This window comes from Anolis carolinensis, chromosome 6, assembly GCF_035594765.1.
Source record: "Anolis carolinensis isolate JA03-04 chromosome 6, rAnoCar3.1.pri, whole genome shotgun sequence".
In the NCBI taxonomy this organism is placed as follows: Eukaryota; Metazoa; Chordata; class Lepidosauria; order Squamata; family Dactyloidae; genus Anolis; species Anolis carolinensis.
The window spans coordinates 6,226,266-6,244,140 of record NC_085846.1 but is presented as its reverse complement, the minus strand read 5'-3'; the positions used below and the strand labels follow the sequence as shown (position 1 = coordinate 6,244,140).

At 47.4% G+C, this 17,875-nt stretch overlaps 1 protein-coding gene across 1 annotated transcript in view; it reads right to left on the bottom strand.

Moving 5' to 3' along the window:
• The window catches only part of kdm6b (lysine demethylase 6B), a 155,786-nt gene that overhangs the window by 15,420 nt on the left and 122,491 nt on the right, over positions 1 to 17,875 (bottom strand). The window contains exons 11-16 of the mRNA XM_062983866.1: positions 12,876 to 13,043; positions 10,670 to 10,816; positions 10,043 to 10,363; positions 8,236 to 8,410; positions 6,290 to 8,162; positions 3,387 to 3,513 (exon numbers count right to left, since the gene is read on the bottom strand). Of these exons, the coding sequence (XP_062839936.1) occupies positions 3,387 to 3,513; positions 6,290 to 8,162; positions 8,236 to 8,410; positions 10,043 to 10,363; positions 10,670 to 10,816; positions 12,876 to 13,043 (2,811 nt within the window). The remainder of the gene's footprint in view (positions 1 to 3,386; positions 3,514 to 6,289; positions 8,163 to 8,235; positions 8,411 to 10,042; positions 10,364 to 10,669; positions 10,817 to 12,875; positions 13,044 to 17,875) is intronic.

The window sequence follows — 17,875 nt, the reverse complement described above, 5'->3', positions numbered from 1 at the left end:
TGGCCGGAGTTGAGCACAGCCTCCAAGATGCCAGAAATAAGATAGGGAATGCCTTTACCTCTGTTTGTGTATTGTCTGTCCTTGTTAATTGTATAACGGCACTGAATGCTTGCCGTATGTGTGTTCTATAATCCGCCCCGAGTTCCCTCGGGAAGATAGAGCAGAATATAAATAAAGTATATTATTATTATAGGGTTGTTGTATGTTTTCCGGGCTGTATGGCCATGTTCCAGGAGTATTCTCTCCTAACGTTTCGCCCACATCTATGGCAGGCATTCTCAGAGGTTGTAAGGATTGTCTGCCATAGATGTGGACGAAACGTCAGAAGAGAATACTTCTGGAACATGGCCATACAGCCGGGAAAACATACAACAACCCTGTGATCCCGGTCATGAAAGCCTCCAACAACAACAACAACAACAACAACATATTATTATTATTATTATTATTATTATTATTATTATTATTATTATTATTATTATTATTATTATTATTACTATTATTATATTATGTCACAGCAAACAAGATAGATATGCTGGATTTCGTATCACAAAATCACAAGTCAAACACTTCCCAAGTGTCTAGGACTGTGTAATGTATTTTCGGATGATGCCAGTAGGGTGGCCTTTTGCAGTTGGCAGATCGTAATTTTGTCAATGTCTATTGTTTCCAAATTCCGGCTGAGATCTTTTGGCACGGCACCCAATCACCACCGGGACCACCTGCACTAGTTTCTGCCAGAGTCTTTGAAGTTCAATCTTGAGGTCCTGATAGCGGCTGAGTTTTTCCTGTTGTTTTTCGTCAATGCAACTGTAACCTGGGATGGCAACATCAATGATCCAAACTTTTTTCTTCTCCACAACTGTGATGTCTGGTGTGTTGTTTTTTTTTTTTTTTATTATTATTATTATTATTATTATTATTATTATTATTATTATTATTACAGTTCGGTGACAATTACATTAAAGAGCCTGACAACGGCAGGAAAAACATGAAGCGGAGGCGAGCAAAGCTTTGTCCGCAGCCAGTTTTGAAGCATACTAAGTGTCCAGCCAAGGACACATTGCAAATATTTAAGAACAGTGTTTGAACACAGGGCCTTAAGAAAAGATGCTCAAGAAAGAATACACCAAAAGTACTCATCCAGGAATTATTGCTTAGACCCCAACAATGAATGCAAGGGAATTTGGCCATTGTTTCTCTGTTTCAGGGAAGTGAAAGACGTCACGGAGAGATGAGAAGCATAATTAATTGTGTGACTGTCACAAGAAGGTCCTAGAATTAAGCATCTATCTGAGGCCTGGGCCAAATTGGGCCCTCCAGGTGTTTTGGACTGCAACTCCCAGCATTCCTAACAGCCTCAGGCCCCTTCCTTTTGCCCCTCAGCCGCTTAAGCGGCTGAGGGGCAAAAGGAAAGGGCCTGAGGCTGTAAGGAATGCTGGGAGTTGCAGTCCAAAACACCTGGAGGGCCCAAGTTTGACCATGCCTGATCTAGTGGAAGATGCCTGAAGACTCTGTAGCCTGAAATGTATGTGTGTGAGACAAGAGAAGTGAGAGCACAACATGTACAGCCGCTTTCATTCATCAGCGGCAAAGAGAAAAATCACGCTCAGCTAAGTGCCAAATCTTGCATTCTTCCAAGAACAAGAAGTGACCATCCCGTTGAGTCAGAAGGTGGATCCCTCCTCCATACAAATGAGGCAGGACGTAGTGAAAGATGCTCCCGATGCTATGACGTCGAAGGAGTTGGATCAAGGTTTAAGGAGGTGGAAACAGCTCTCCCCTCCAGACACAAATCTGGTGATGCCGCGGCCTCGTAAAATGTATACAGAGAGAAAACAAGAGAGCATCCAGGAGGTGGATTTAATGCAATTAAAATGAGTGGGTTGATGTGAGTTTACTGGCCATGTTCCAGAAGCATTCTCTCCTGACGTTTCACCCACATCTATGGCAGGCGACCTCAGAGGTTGTGAGGTCTGTTGGAAGCTAGGAAAGAAAGATTTATATACAGTACAGTCTCACTTATCCAACACTCGCTTATCCAACGTTCTGGATTATCCAACGCATTTTTGTAGTCAATGTTTTCAATATATCGTGATATTTTGGTGCTAAATTCATAAATACAGTAATTACTACATAGCATTACTGCGTATTGAACTACTTTTTCTGCCAAATTTGTTGTCTAACATGATGTTTTGGTGCTTCATTTGTAAAATCATAATCTAATTTGATGTTTAATAGGCTTTTTCCTTAATGCCTCCTTATTATCCAACATATTCGCTTATCCAACATTCTGCCGGCCCATTTATGTTGGATAAGTGAGACTCTACTGTATCTGTGGAATGATGTCCAGGGTGGGAGAAAGAACTCTTATGTCTTGGAGGCCAGTGTGAATGTTGCAACTAATCGCCTTGATTAGCATTGAAAAGATTTGCAGCTTCAAAGCCTGGCTGATCCCTGCCTAGGAGGGATCCTCTGTTGGATAAAAATGAGGTTTGCACTGGGAGATTGAAGTGGGTAAGACCTCTTTGAGGGATGAGAAAGCTCAAAGCAATGCAAAAGGAGAAGAAGAAGAAGACAGTGAAATCTACAAATGACATTAGAGCTTCAAACTGGAACATGATTATTGGATTTTGCTTCATTTTCTTTCTACTCTCTTTGATTTTAGCAGAGAAGAATTGCCCAAAAGGAAAATGGAAAAGAAGGACAAAGGGAGGAGGAGGAGAACCCAAAAAGGAAGAGAGAAGAACAGAAAGACAAACAAGAATGGGGTGACCTGTGGAGTAGGTGAATCCATTCAGGGGGGAAAGAGAGAAGAAGAAGCAGAACAGAGACAGGCAAGGTTCCTTCTGAGTACCATTCACCACCTCTTCACCCTTCCCCACAGTCAACAACCAGACCCTCGTTGCCCAGGCTGGGTGGCCCCAGCCATTGTGAGATTGCCCCTAATGCATCCTTTGAAAACCCATGTCCATGGGATAAGTGAGTGCAAAGGATCTCTTGCCCTCAAGGTCCGTGCATTGGCCAGAGGTTGGGAAGGAGGCAGTCAGTCCAAACGTGTCACCTTCCCAAACTCTGGGACGGGGGAGTAGCTTGTGTTCAGGACTAAAATAAAAAGTGCTCGATCCCTATTTGATCTGCCCCAGTTGGGCTTCTGGAATTCCACTCATTAGCTCTCCCTCGTTCGAAAACCATGAGGACCAGGACCTTGGATGATGATGCCTTTCAGGCTCCATACACAACACCTTTGGCACGTGAGGCCATCGCCCTTTTGTCCCCATCCATTCAGGGCAAGTGCCCATCCTCACCCCAGACCCCATTCCATGCCCTTTGACTCTCTTCACTCGCAAACCCCACTCCGTTCGACCCCCGTTCCAGACACTCACATAGATGCTTGGGGTCGGGGGGTTGAGTTTATCCCGCGGGAGCTTCTCGTCCATGTTGATCTGAGGTTTGACGGAGTTGCTGAGCGACAGGTAAGACTCCTTGAATTTCCCTTTTACCTTGGCATGCCTGGAAGGAAGAGGGGGGAGGGAAATATGGTCACCAAAAGACACATGTTTTTCACTTCAGTTGCTTTCCATGTACAAGAGGACCACTGCCTATGTTGACGACGACTATCTGAAATCAGAATTTGGAAAAAGGTTACTCCCTTTTCTAGGTGGTGGCAGGGGGATTCTGGGAGTTGCCGTCCAAAAAAGCCAAACCCGTTTTAAGTGTGTTTTCCAGATTGTCTGGACATGCTCCAGAAGCATTATCTCCTGACATTTCAACCACATCTATGGCAGTTGTCCTCTGAGGTTGTGAGGTCTCTTGGAAACATCTTGATCCATGGCCCTCAACATGTCTCCTCTCTCTCAGCCTTCTCTTCTGCAGGCTAAACATGCTCAGCTCTTTAAGCCGCTCCTCATAGGGCTTGTTCTCCAGACCTTTGGTCATTTTAGTCACCCTCCTCTGGACACTTTCCAGCTTAGAGTGTACATCTCCTTTCAATCGGATACAGTGTGATACCAGGTGTGGTCTCACCAAGGCAGAATAGAGAGGTAGCATGACATCCCTGGATCTAGGCACTAAATTCCTATTGATGCTGGCCAAAATCCCATTGGCTTTTTAAGCTGCGGCATCACATTGTTGGCTCATGTTTAACTTGTGGTCCATAAGGACTCCAAGATCTTTTTACATGTCCTGCTATCGAGGCATTCTGTAGATTCTCTAGATTGACCCTTGTTCTCAAATCTACACAAACATTTTGCAAACGATAATGTGAGCTACTTTGGTGTGCAAATACATGGGGAGGGGTTTGTAAAAAGGAAAAGGAAAAAGAGGGACAGACTGAACTCTCTGGGAACAAAACTTTCTAGGGAAGATGTCCAGCACAAAGTGTGCTCCAATGTCCTCCATTTCACGAAACAGGCTCCATTGTCAGTCCCTTTCCTCTTGTGATTTCTGAAGCGTCTCCCTTTTGGCTCCGGGATCCCATCTCTATCTCACAACAGACACACACTCACACACACATTCATACTTTCTAGGACAGAGAGATGACAGAAAACAGCACAAGTGTTCACTTAAGCCCAAGCCTGCCTGATCATGTCTAAAAAGGCAGACGGCAGACATGATTATGGGTGCAGATGTGTGAGAGGGAGACAGAGGTGGCGAGACAACAAACATTTCCCTCTCCCATCAATCTTGGAACTGGGCCTAGTGGGAGTAGTGGGAAGGGGCCACCATAATCCATTTCCTCACCCACATACACTTTCACCTCTCAAACACCATTCAGCTCCCAGCTTTTTAACAGCAATCAGGTACAAATGCATGGCTTCCCCAAGTACCTTATGTGTTGCTAAGTTGTGCTTTGAAGGATACCAAGGTCAGAAAATCCCAGTTTGGGGACACAAAACATCATTGCATCATCAAGAGGGGAAGAGCTACAACTGAGGAAAAAGCGACAGACAAGAGGCTGCAGCAGTTGGCTTTGCCTGACCCTTCGGATTAGAGTGAGATTTGACACCCGATTCCTGCTCTCTCGTGCTGCTGAGTCAATACTATTCCATGTTTGCATCAATTTAAATAAGTGGAGGACAAAGTAGAAAAGTGAGAGGAAAAACCAGGACATTTTAAAAGCAGTTGAAAAAGTGGGATGATCTCCTTGCACTTCTCAATGACCTCCTTGCATTTCTTCTACATGATCTCACCCAGGTTATGAATTAGTTCCCTTCCTCCCATTTAATTGTCGCCATACGTTCAGATTATCTCAAAAACATTTATTACAGGCTGGCGATGTTTTCTTCAGCCGCCCCTAGATTGTAGAATGGCCTGCCAGGAGAACTTTGACAGCTGAATACACTGTCTAAATGGTAAAGAAAACCCTCTGGCAGGTCTATCCAGATGATGTTTGACATTTATTAATTCAGAATATATAGGAGCTGCTGCCTAGAGTTGTGTGCGGAATTCGTTTCTCCCGTTTCCTTCATTTTGTTCGTTTCTTTCAGTACTTCGGGAGCACGTAAAGGGAACCCTCTCCCGGTACGAAAATCTGCTCATAAAAGCAAGCAAGAGCTGATCCCAGCTCTTTGCCTGCTTTTTCTGAGCAGAGCAGCCTCACCTTGGAAAGGAGAGTGCATGTGTGTCGTGCAGGCCAGAAAGTGTGCGTGCCTGCCAGTACCTGCAGCCGAGCAACTCCTCTAACCCTGGAGCAGGCTCTCGGCTGCAGTCACTGGCAGGCACGTACGTTTTCTGGGCCTGCACACCACACACACACTCCTTTCCAAGGAGAAGGCGTGTGTGGCATACAGGCCCAGGCACTGGCAGGCATTGGGAGTTTTCTGGGCCTGCCCGTCACACATGCACTCAAGAGCCGAGTGCTTCCTCTAGAGTAGAAAGAAACAGCAGATAAGAAGAAGCCTCCTTAAAGCATGAGGGAAGGGGAGCCTGGGGAGCCACACACACACACACACACACACACACACACACAATGGGCCAATAGAAAACAGATCTTTCGGCACCCCAGACCGTAAACAGATATCTGTCCTCCTGAATTCAAGAAGCTTCCCAAAAACAGATGGGAGCCCTCACCCTGAAAGCCAGGACACGAAACGGTTCAAGGTTTACCCCGAAAACACAACTTTCTTGCCTCACTTCTTTTAGGTCAACCACTGAGGTTGGCATCAAATGAGTGAACTAAACTGCTTTTTCTGGTGTAGGTCTCTACAGATGCCACTCTGGAGAACTAATGAGAGAAAACACAGGTGAGGATATGGAAATGAGGAGAGTCTGTGAAATTTCCACTCACTTGCAGGCCCGCACCACTTCCGCAGCCGAATGGTTGATGGTGAGTTCCCCCATGGGGATCCGGCGTTCCTCCACCTCGGAGGCGATGAAGGTCTCCTTGTCGCCACTCTCCACTTTGATGAGGCGGATCTTCAGCTCTTTCGGAGGCCCTTCAGTTAAGGAGCGCAGCTTGAGCAGGTCAGCCGAGCACACGACCGTGGAGCCTGTGGTGCTGATCACCCCCTCTTCTTTCTTGATGGTGGGCTTCCGCTCGGGTTGGGGGACCGGTGGTGGCGGCAATGGCAGAGACGGCAATAGCGGGGGAGGTGGTGGCGGCTTGGCGCCGTTCTCCCGTGCCTGGCTCTCTGAGCTCTGGACATCTAAGCTTCCCAGGATCTGGCGGTTTTTCTCTTTGTGGGCCTTGCCTTCACGGTGCCGTCGGGACCCGTCCTTGCCGGAACGGCGGTGTCGACGGTGCTCGCGGTCCCGTTTCCGGGACTCATCCTTGGGCCGCGGGGTGGGAGGAGCAGGAGGGGGCGGTGGTGTGGGGGCTCTGACAGGAGGAGGGGGCACAGGAGAAGGAGAAGGAGGAGGGGGAGGAGTAGGGGGAGGTGAGGGCAGTGGCGGCGGCGGTGGGGTGGCGGGTGGTGGAGGGGTTTTCTCCCTCTCTGCTCGCTCCACGAGAGTCTCGCACGCTCGACTGATTTCTTCTAGCACCTCTGACTCTGTCTTGATTGGCCGGGTTGGGAGTGGGGGCGGAGGGGTGGTCACCCGCTCCCCCGCCGTCCCAGTTCCTCCGACCCAGGGTTGGCTTGAGGTAGAGAAATGCGGCACAGTGCTCTGGCTGGCAGCAGCCAGAGGAGGCATCTTAGCACCTGGTGGGGTCAGAGGTTTTGGCCGATAGGAGTGCTTCTGCCCTTCCAGCACGTTGGCCAAAGACTTCAGCAGAGAGGCAGTGCTGTGGTGAGGGAACTTGCCGCTGCCTCCTCCTCCACTACTACTACTACTACCGCCTCCTCCTCCTGTTGCCGCCGTTGCCACTGCTGCCGGAGGTGGTCTCTCCTCTGCATCACGTTTGCCGAAGCGGTACAGGCATGGAGGCTCGGGTGGATCCTGCCCGGAGGGTTTGGGGTAATCGAAGGAGGAGGAGGACGATGAGGGTGGTGGCTTCGGCCTGGCCAAAGGCGGGGGGCTTGGCAGAAGCGGGGCAGGCGGCGGTGGAGGCGGGAAGCTCTCTTCACGTTCCTCCTCCCCGCGCCGGATTGACTCATCCAGCATCTTCATGATGTTTGCCAGGCCATCCGGTAGGATCTTGGAGAATTCGGGGGGCTCCTCGAACTGGTGCTCCAGTGGCGGGCTGGCGAAGCCGAAGAGGCGTTCTGGCACGGCCTTTGGGGCTGGAGGCACCTCGGGCGGCTCAGGTGTCTTTGGATAGGAGGCCCGGGGCGGCTGCGGGGGTGATGACGGGGGCTGCGGGGGCAGCGCTGGTGGCTGAGGTGGGCTCTCTGGCGACCGGAAGGTTCCTGAGGTAATCGAGGGGCTCGGGGTCAGCGGTGGGGTGCCGCCGGAGCCTTTCTCTTCCTGGCCACTTTCTGGCAGCCAGAATTCGTGGGGTGAAGAGGCCACAGGGCTAGCTGATCTCAGGGGGCTGAGCTTCTCCACAGGCTCTTCTCGGGGGAGGGAGAAAGACCCCTTCTGGCTGCTGGTGCTGGAATCCTGGAAGCTGCGCCCTGCCTCACAAGCTGCCAGCAGTGGAGGTTCCTCCCGGCGGGGCTCCCCGCATCCGAACAAAATATCACTCAGAGGATCGCTGTTAGCTTCTTCCTCTCCAGCCTTGCTCCCAAATGCTGCCGGCCCTTTCATCCAGGGCATCGGAGGCGGGGGCGGAGGGGGGTGGCGGGGGAGGGGGTGGCGGAGGGGGCGGGGGGCACTGTGGGGCAGCGGGTGGTGGCTGTGCGACCACTGGCGCTGGAGGCCCTCTAGTGATGGTGGGGGGAGGCGGCATGCGAGCGCAGGGTATGTTGCGGGGGGCAAGGCAGGGTGCTGGTCGCGGCGGCGGCGGAGGAGGAGGTGGTTTGCGCCCTCCGCTCTCCTGGGCAGGACAGGACTGGTCCAGTGCCGGTGTTTGGTAATGATCAGACCCCTGCAGAGACGGACAGGAAGGAGGAACAATTAGAAGGCTGGTGACAGAAACCACCCCCTCCAATCCAGAGCTTAGAACATTGATTGTGGAAAGACACTTTAAACACATTAAACCCTCTGTGCAAATGTCTATTAGAAGGTCTCGAAATGCTCTAAGAAGTAACTATAGGAAGTATCTTAAAAACCCTGACTTGTTATACCAACAGAACTGACTTCATCTTCACCTATTATGGTATTTTTTGAACAATGACTTCAATTCCAAGAAGGAATTTAAAAAGGAGAGCAGGATAACAGCTCATTCCAAGTCATTTTATTACATACTAGCTTGGGTACCCAGCGTTGCCCAGGTTAGTAGAAGTCGTCATGTTTTTATTTTACCAAATGCATAAATTTGTGGGTGAACTACAACTCACATCACGCCAGGTTAACCCCCTGAAACTCCATCAATACTTAAAGTTTGTCATGTTGGGCAAATGTGCTCTAGATACATCATCAGGGGGGTTCAGTGTGCTCTCTGGTTGCAGGGTGAACTATAGCTCCCGCCATGGTGGAACAGTCCCTTCAAATCCCTCCAGTAAGTTTAGTTGGTCATGGGGGTTCTGTCTGCCAAGTTAGGTCCAGGTGCATTGTTGGTAGGGTCCAGAGTCCTCTTTGATTGCACGTGAACTATAAATCCCATTACCTACAGCTAACAAATGTCAAGGACAATACCCCCCCCCCCAAACCCACCAGTATTCAAATTTGGGCATATTGGGTATGCATGGCAAATGTGCTGTAGATCCATTGTTGTTTGCATTTATAGTGCTTTCTGGGTGTAGGCAAACTATAATTCCTATAAATCAAGGTTAATTTCCCCCAAAGCCCTCCTGCATGGGGGTTTTGTGTGCTAAATGAGGTCCAGGGCCATTGTTAGTGGGGTCCAGAGTGCTCTTAGATTGCAGGTGAACTATACATCCTAGTACCTACAATTCCTATAAATCAAGGGCAGTTCCCCCCAAGTCCCTCCAGTATGGTTTTTGGTCATGAGGGTTCTATGTGCTAAGTGAGATCCAGGGCCATCCTTAGTGGGGTCCAGAGTGCTCTTCGATTGCAAGTGAACTATACATCCCAGTACTTATAACTCCCATAAATCAAGGGCAAATTTCCCCACAAATCCCTCTAGTATATACTGTTGGTCATGGGGATTCTGTATAGCTAAGTGAGGTCCAGGGCCATCCTTAGTGGGGTCCAGAGTGCTCTTAGATTGCTGGTGAACTATACATCCCAGTACCCACAACTCTCATAAATCATGGGCAATTCCCTCCAAATTCCTCCAGTATGTTCTGTTGGTCATGGGGGTTGTGTGCCAAATGTAGTCCAGGTCCATTGTCGGTGGGGGTCTCAGAGCTGTGTCTTGATGCAGGATAAACTACATCATGTGGAAGTATGTTCCAGTATGTTCAGTTGCTGCTCAGTTCTGCTCTGTTTGTTATGCAGTCAGAGTTGAAAAGAGTAGGGAAGGGTTAAGGGAGACAGTGGGCGGGGTCATGCAAATTCCACACCAATGGAGAGAGAAAGGAACACTGGGAGGTGGCGCTCACTATAACCTGCAATGTCACTGGAGGGAGTGTTGCATCATCAAATCTCTACTCACAAGGCTGTCAAGGGGTGGTTGCCCTCGCGAGGTGGTCTTGCTGGTGGCGGGTGGGCCTCCCGGGGTCGGGCGCGGGGCGTAAGGCACGCAGGCAACGGTTGCTGGTGTGGCGGTGGAGTCTGGACGCGCCCGGGGGACCCGGCTGTCTCTAAGGTCACTTCCGTTGGGCCGGGCCAGGCAGCCATGGCTCTCCAGGGGCGGGCGGTGTGCTGGCGGTGTGCGAGGGCTGGGCGCCATAGCCGAAGGGCGGTGAGGGGGCGGGTGGGAACCATAGGCGGGCGACGGGTACGGGAAGGGGTGAGCCACTGAGTTCCTCTGCTCCTAGGTAAGGGGAGGAAGGAAAGGGGAAGAGAAGATACGGCATGTCACGTCAAAATTTAAATCAGACCTGGTCCAACTTGGGCCCTCCTGGTGTTTTGGACTCAAGTCCCACCATTCCTATCAGCCTCAGGCCCTTTCCTTTTCCCCCTCGGCCGCTTAAGCGGCCGAGGGGCAAAAGGAAAGGGCCTGAGGCTGATAGGAATGGTGGGAGTTGCAGTCCAAAACACCTGGAGGGCTGAAGCTTGCCCATGCCTGGTTTGAAGCTGGACCACGCTTTTCTTTGGCGAGCATTTTGGGGAGCCTTACTTGTCTCTCTGGGGCAGCCACGTTCTTGCGCTCTTGTCCCCAGGAGTCTCCGTGGAGCGGGTTCCACAGTCCCGGTTTAGGCAGCTGGTAATGGGGGCTGACGGGGATGCCGGGCCCCGGCGGGTGGTGGCCAAGCCCGTTCCCGTTCTGCTCCAGCGTAGAAGTTAGCAGAGAGGAAGAAAGCCAGGCACGAAGAGAGACGGACAGACGCACACAAAGACAGCAGAAGAGATGGGTCACACTGCGAAGCATCCCATGCCTTCCAAGCTTTCCCCTTGCACCCAGCCCCATATCTGGGCCAGCCTCTTGTCTTCATGGAGCTTAGCACTACCCCTCGCCCAGTCCTTTTATAGTTGACTAGCTTTGCCCGGCCACGGATTGCTGTGGCTTATGGGAATCATTTGTTGGCCAGGTGGAATAGCAGTGAATAGACTTCCAGCCTCAAAGCTTGGCTGTTTTCTGGAGTAGCTGGAGTAGCACCCTCAATCAAAGAGCCACTTTGAAGCCTGGCTACTTCCTTAGTAGGGGAATCCTTGTTTGGCCAGCTTGAATTGCACTAAATAGTCTTGCAGCTTAAAAGCCTGGCTGCTTGTTAGGCCAGGTTGAATGGGACGGAGTAGCCTCATGGCTTCAAAGCCTGGGGATTTTTCACCTAGGGGAAATCTTGGTTGGCCAGGTTGAAAAGCACTGAATAGCCTTGCTGCTTGCAAGCCTGGTCGCTTTCTACCTTGCGGAATCCTTGGTTGGCCAGTTTGAATAGCAATTAATAGTCTTGGTGTGGCAGGTATGAATACTGCAATTAGGTACTTTGATTAGCATTTAATGGCCTTGCAGCTTCAAAGCCTGGCTGCTTCCTGCCTGGGGGAATCCTTTGTTGGGAAGTGTTAGCTGGCCCTGATTGTTTCCTTTCTGTAATTCCCAATTCCCCTGCTTTCAGAGTGTTGCTCTTTATTTACTGTCCTGGTTTTAGATATTATATTGTTCTGTATTATTATACCACAGTAATTATTACATATTATATTTATAATCTTATATTATCTGCTTAGAAGTGGATTATATGAGGCCCCTTCTATACAGCTGTATAAAATCCACACTGAAGTGGATTATATGGCAGTGTGGACTCAAGATAATCCCGTTCAAAGCAGATAGTATAGGATCATAAATGTGTAATATAGCTGTGTGGAAGGACCTTGAGTCTACACTGCCAAATAATCCAGTTCAAATCAGATAATCTGTATTTTATAGACAGTGTGGATCAGGCCTAAGTGCACTCTCCCTCTGCCCTGGGAGCCATTTTAGCTGAGGGGGTTGTTTGATATGAAGGGGGTGGAGCCTAAAGGCGGGGGGGGGGGGGGTAAAGGCAGCAGAGCCTACCTTTCTAACTGGCAGTTAGGGGGAGAAAGGCTCTTCCTCATCCTCTGTAATTTGGACTATTTTTCTAGGGTTTTATTTTAAATTGAAAAACGTATTTTGGATGACTATGTCTTTTGTGGCCAAATTTAGTATGATTTGGTTCAGTGGTTTTGTTGTTTACGCTATAGTAAAACGAACATTGCATTTGGTTTGGTGGTTTTGTTGTTTACTTCTTAGTAAAACGAACATTACATTTTTATATATATAGATGTATGTATGTCTGTCCCATAAGTAAGCAGTCCCGAGTCCCTTTTGGGAGATGGTGGTGGGGTATAAGAATAAAGTTGTTGTTGTTGTTGTTGTTGTTATCAGCTCTAGTTTCTGATACGGAACATATGCCATCCAGTAGTTGCCATCTGTTCGCCCACAGAAAACCATATTTAATTATCTAGAGCTGATGTGATCTATCCAATGCAATTTTCTGCATCAGCACCCCAAATAACCCCAGGAACAGGCCTAAAAATGAAGACACCAAGAAAAAAATGTATTTTTTGGTTGGGCTGTGTTATTACCCATAGTAGTAACGGTGAGGCCGCGAACCATATTTTAGTTCTTGCAGACCACGAGTTGGGAACCACTGAGGTGTCTTCCACCTCTATGGCTGTATGCTACCTGCAGAATCCGAGGAAGTGTAGCCCAAAAGCCAAGAGAGTGGCTCTGCAAATGCCTTGGCCAGCGTAAGCGAGGCAAGCAAGCGGGAAAGAGACGTATGCTTGGGCAGGGAGGATGGGCCTTACAATCAGGTCATTCACTGCCTCACAGGGAGGTTGTGTGAGTGACATCCCCTCTGTACCTGGTCCGGGCTGGAGCTCCTCCGCCTCTTCATGGGGGTGGGCATCTCCTCAGCGTGGCCCGGGTGGGGCGGGTGCTGGACCGGTGGGATCGGCTGGACCACGGGGGGCTCCATGGGGGGCCCAGGCCTCTTCAACTGGGGGTTGCGCTTGCCGGGGAAGTTCCTCTTCTGGAGACAGTGCGGAGGAGGAGAGGCACAGGGAGAGATGGAGGGACAGAAAACAGGTGGCAAGAAGTTTAATCCCTGTTATCCACTGAAACAGGTCTTGAAAGAGATGGAAAATATAAACAGTAACTCCACACACAGCGCTGCCAGCGTGAATGGTGGCACAACCTCTCCACCTATTCCGTTCCATTCAATCAAACGCAGGAGGTGATAACAAAGCTGTCAATTTCCACTACGTTACGACTTTGAGGTTGCTTTTGTTGCTCTTACTATTTCCTGAGACATATTAATTCAAAGCAAACCACCACCAGCCCTCCGCTGGGAAGACAGTTAGAACAGTTAGAATGTTTGCTCAGGTTTCCTGCCAATCAGACACAGAAAGACCTCTTCTTTCGTGCCATCTCTGGAACCATAAGGAATGTGCAAAGCTACAGTGTTTTTCTTAATGGAGACAGGACTGGATGAAAAGATAGAATAAAGAAGCAGAATTAAAATATAGAAAGGGAAATGATGATGTGAGAAATACTAGACATTTCTCCCCATGTCTCTGATATGTTTGTTGTTGTTGTTGTTGTTACTATTATTGCAAAATTATTACAAAACAGGAGCTTTTTTGTTGAGTTCCAGGGTCAGAGAAGCAGATGGCAAAAACAGAAGTGTGGCTTGCCTCAGGGGAGTGTGCTTGCTCCATCCTTGTTCAACATTTATACAAATGACCAGCCACTGCTGAAAGGGACAGAGTTTCATCTATGCTGACGATCGTGCCATCACCGCTCATGTAGGGAGCTTTGGACAGAAGCTCTCTGAAGCTTTAGGTGCTCTTACTGCCTATTACAGGGGAAACCTGATGATTCCTGATCTATCTAAAATGCAGACGTGTGCTTTCCACCTTAAGAACAGACAAGCATCTCGAACCCTGAGGATTACCTGGGAAGGAATCTCACTGGAGCATTGCAGCACACCCAAAAACCTGGGAGTCACTCTGGACTGTGCTCTGACTTACAAGAAGCACTCCTTGACTATCAAGCAAAAAGTGGGTGCTAGAAATAATATCATACGAAAGCTGACTGGCACAAGCTGGGGATCACAACCTGATATAGTGAAGACATCCGCTCTTGCGCTTTGCTACTCTGCTGCTGAATACGCATGCCCAGTGTGGAATACATCTCACTACGTTCAAACAGTTGACGTGGCTCTTAATGAGACATGTCACATTATCACAGGATGTCTATGCCTCACACGGCTGGAGAAATTATACTCTTTCGCTGGCATTGCACCACTTGATATCCACCGGGAAGTAGCAGTGGATATCAGGTCCAATAATAAAAGGACCAAGGCATTGATATCTCCAGCCCGTCCTCAGCATGTAAACACCTTAAATCAAGAAACAGCTTCCTAAGATCCACAGAGATACTTGCAGGAACACCTTAGCAAGCAAGAGACCAAAGGTGGCAGGCTAAAACCAGGAATTTCAATCCATGCTGGATGAGAGACTCCCTCCTGGGCACACAGAAGACGGAGCGACTTGGAAGGCGCTGAACCGACTGTGCTCGGGCACCATGAGATGTAGAGCCAATCTTAAAAAATGGAGTTACAAAGTACAGTCCACGATATGCAAGTCTGAAGAAGAGCAAACTACAGGCTGACTATACTGACTATAATGCGGCCTGAGCCCTGGCACATGCACCATGAAGGACCTTCTCGCAGCGACACCAGAGGACAGCTTCTGGACAAAGGAAATCTAGCATAAAGCCAAGTCTTTAACATTGTGTTTTTAAATATCTGTATCGTCAATTCGCTTCTGACATGATACATTATTATTATTATTATTATTATTATTAATAATAATAATAATAATAACTTTATTCACACTCCAGTTTTCTCCCCTTGGGACAGGAGGCAGCCAACAATCCACATCAGAGAAGTTTAAAAAGTGCAATACAAAAGTTGAATTGAATAGTAACAGTGTGGTATAAACAGAATTAAAATACAATAAATGCACTAAAATGGTCATTAGAACTCATATCCCAACTTCCAAATTCCTCTAGCTTTTGTTTTCTTCCTCATTAATAGCTTTTGCCAACTTGACCACATTCTAAGGCTTTTGAGCTTTTGTTGTTGTTGTTGTTGTTGTTATTGTTATTATTATTGCTGTTGTTGTTGTTGTTATTATTATTATTATTATTATTATTATTATTATGTTTTGGTTTTCATTTGTGAAGCATCAGAAGGCTATGGCTCATTTTTCAGTAAGGATTTCTAGGATGGATGTTGTGACACCAGAATAGTTTCGATTTTACAAGGCCACAAGACTTCTTGAAAAACAAGTCCTTCTTCATTTTAAAAATTATATGGGCAATTATGTCTTAATCAGATAATAACTGCATCTTCCAGGGCCGTATTTTCCTGGAATGGACTGTTTGCACCAAAACCCAACACTATCAAGCTATTCTTGCTGCTTGAACTTATATAAAAGATATATGTATTGTGTGGGAGGAGAATAATCTTTAAAAATTAAATGGAGGGTGAAAAGCTATTAAAAGCTGTGGAAGTAAACCACAGATTAAAAAGGGGGGAAAAACCTGCTTGCATTCAGCAACTTATATAAAATCAGAGTTATATAACTTCACCACATAATAACAATGCTAAATGCAAACAGTTATTGTTCAGCAATCACGAAGGAACTGGATTTCACAGAAAGGCTGCACTAACACCTGGTTACAAAAACACTTCACAATCTGTAAAGTCCTTGACGAGGTGAAAGGCACCAGAGAACACAATTAACCTGGCCTTCGGTCTCGATTTATGCAAGACCAAAAATTCAAGAAAGCTACCTTTTCGGAATCTCCAATTCCATGAACAAAAAAAAGTAACTTCCCCAAGCTCCCCCCCCCAAAAGAAGTAACTTTCCCCAAAGCTTCAGAGAAGTGCTTGTTCAAACAGATCCAGAATTTGACAGGATTCCAGGACAAGAAGGTTGTTGTGTGTTTTTTGAGCTGTCTGGCCATGTTCCAGTAGTATTCTCTCCGAACGTTTCACCCACATCTATGGCAGGCATCCTCAGAGGTTGTGAGGTATATCACTCCAAATTGACCTTAAACGAATTTGTGGCACTTTATCTATGTTTCTGGGTTCGCAATCTTATAATGTGCACTTTGCTAATTTATCATTGCAACCTCACTGTTTTTTAATTCTATGTTTTTAGTAAGTACTAGCTTTGCCCGGCCACGCATTGCTGTGGCTTATGGGAATCCTTTGTTGGCCAGGTGGAATAGCAGTGAATAGCCTTGCAGTCTCAAAGCCTGGCCGTTTTCTGGAGTAGCTGGAGCTTTTTGTTGTATGAACATAGAGGCATGGATGAGGGGTTGTGTTGCCAAGTTTAGTGTTTCTGGGGTGTGTAGTTTTGTTGTTTTGTCCTAGGCTGAAATTTCATTACCCTTTTATATATATAGATGTTTCATTTTTCTGGTCAATGTTTAACTATTATAACTGGTGCATGTTATTGTTTATTGATGTATTGTACATTGTTATTGTTTTTGTATCTGATATTTCTGTGAGCTGCCCCGAGTCCCCTCCAGGGGAGATGGTGGCGGGATACAAACAAATTTATAATAATAATAATAATAATAATAATTATTATTATTATTATTATTATTATTATTATTATTATTGACACAACGACATAGTCTGACACAGCAAACAAGATAGATATGCTGGATTTGTATCACAAAATCACAAGTCGAACACTTCCCAAGTGTCTAGGACTGTGTGATGTATTTTCGGATGATGCGCGCAGATTCCAGTTGGGTAGCCTTTTGCAGTTGGCAGATCGTAATTTTGTCAGTCTATCGTTTCCAAATGCCGGCTGAGATCTTTTGGCACGGCACCCAATGTGCCGATCACCACTGGGACCACCTGTACTGGTTTCTGCCAGAGTCTTTGAAGTTCAATCTTGAAGTTATTATTATTATTGTTTTATTATGACACAGCAAACAAGATAGATATGCTGGATTTCATATCACAAAATCACAAGTCGAACACTTCCCAAGTGTCTAGGACTGTGTGATGTATTTTCGGATGATGCGCGCAGATTCCAGTTGGGTAGCCTTTTGCAGTTGGCAGATCGTAATTTTGTCAGTCTATCGTTTCCAAATGCCGGCTGAGATCTTTTGGCACGGCACCCAATGTGCCGATCACCACTGGGACCACCTGTACTGGTTTCTGCCAGAGTCTTTGAAGTTCAATCTTGAAGTTATTATTATTATTGTTTTATTATGACACAGCAAACAAGATAGATATGCTGGATTTCATATCACAAAATCACAAGTCGAACACTTCCCAAGTGTCTAGGACTGTGTGATGTATTTTCGGACGATGCGCGCAGATCCCAGTAGGGTCGCCTTTTGCAGCTGGCAGATCGTAATTTTGTCAGTCTATCGTTTCCAAATGCTGGCTGAGATCTTTTGGCACAGCACCCAATGTGCCGATCACCACTGGGACCACCTGTACTGGTTTCTGCCAGAGTCTTTGAAGTTCAATCTTGAGGTTATTATTGTTGTTGTTGTTGTTATTATTATTATTGTATACCTCGCAACATCTGAGGATACCTGCCACAGATGTGGGCGAAATGTCAGGACAGAATGCTGACGGGCCCGAGATACACACAACAACCCCATGATTCCGGCCATGAAAGCCTTTGACAACACCAGGACAAGAGGCTTTGAAAGCAACAGAGGTGACAGAAAGAAGAACTGAGGAGACGCAATCCAATTTGTGACCCATGGTATGTTCCTACACCTCTTGAAGAGGAGCTAGAAGTGAAGAATATGGCCCTC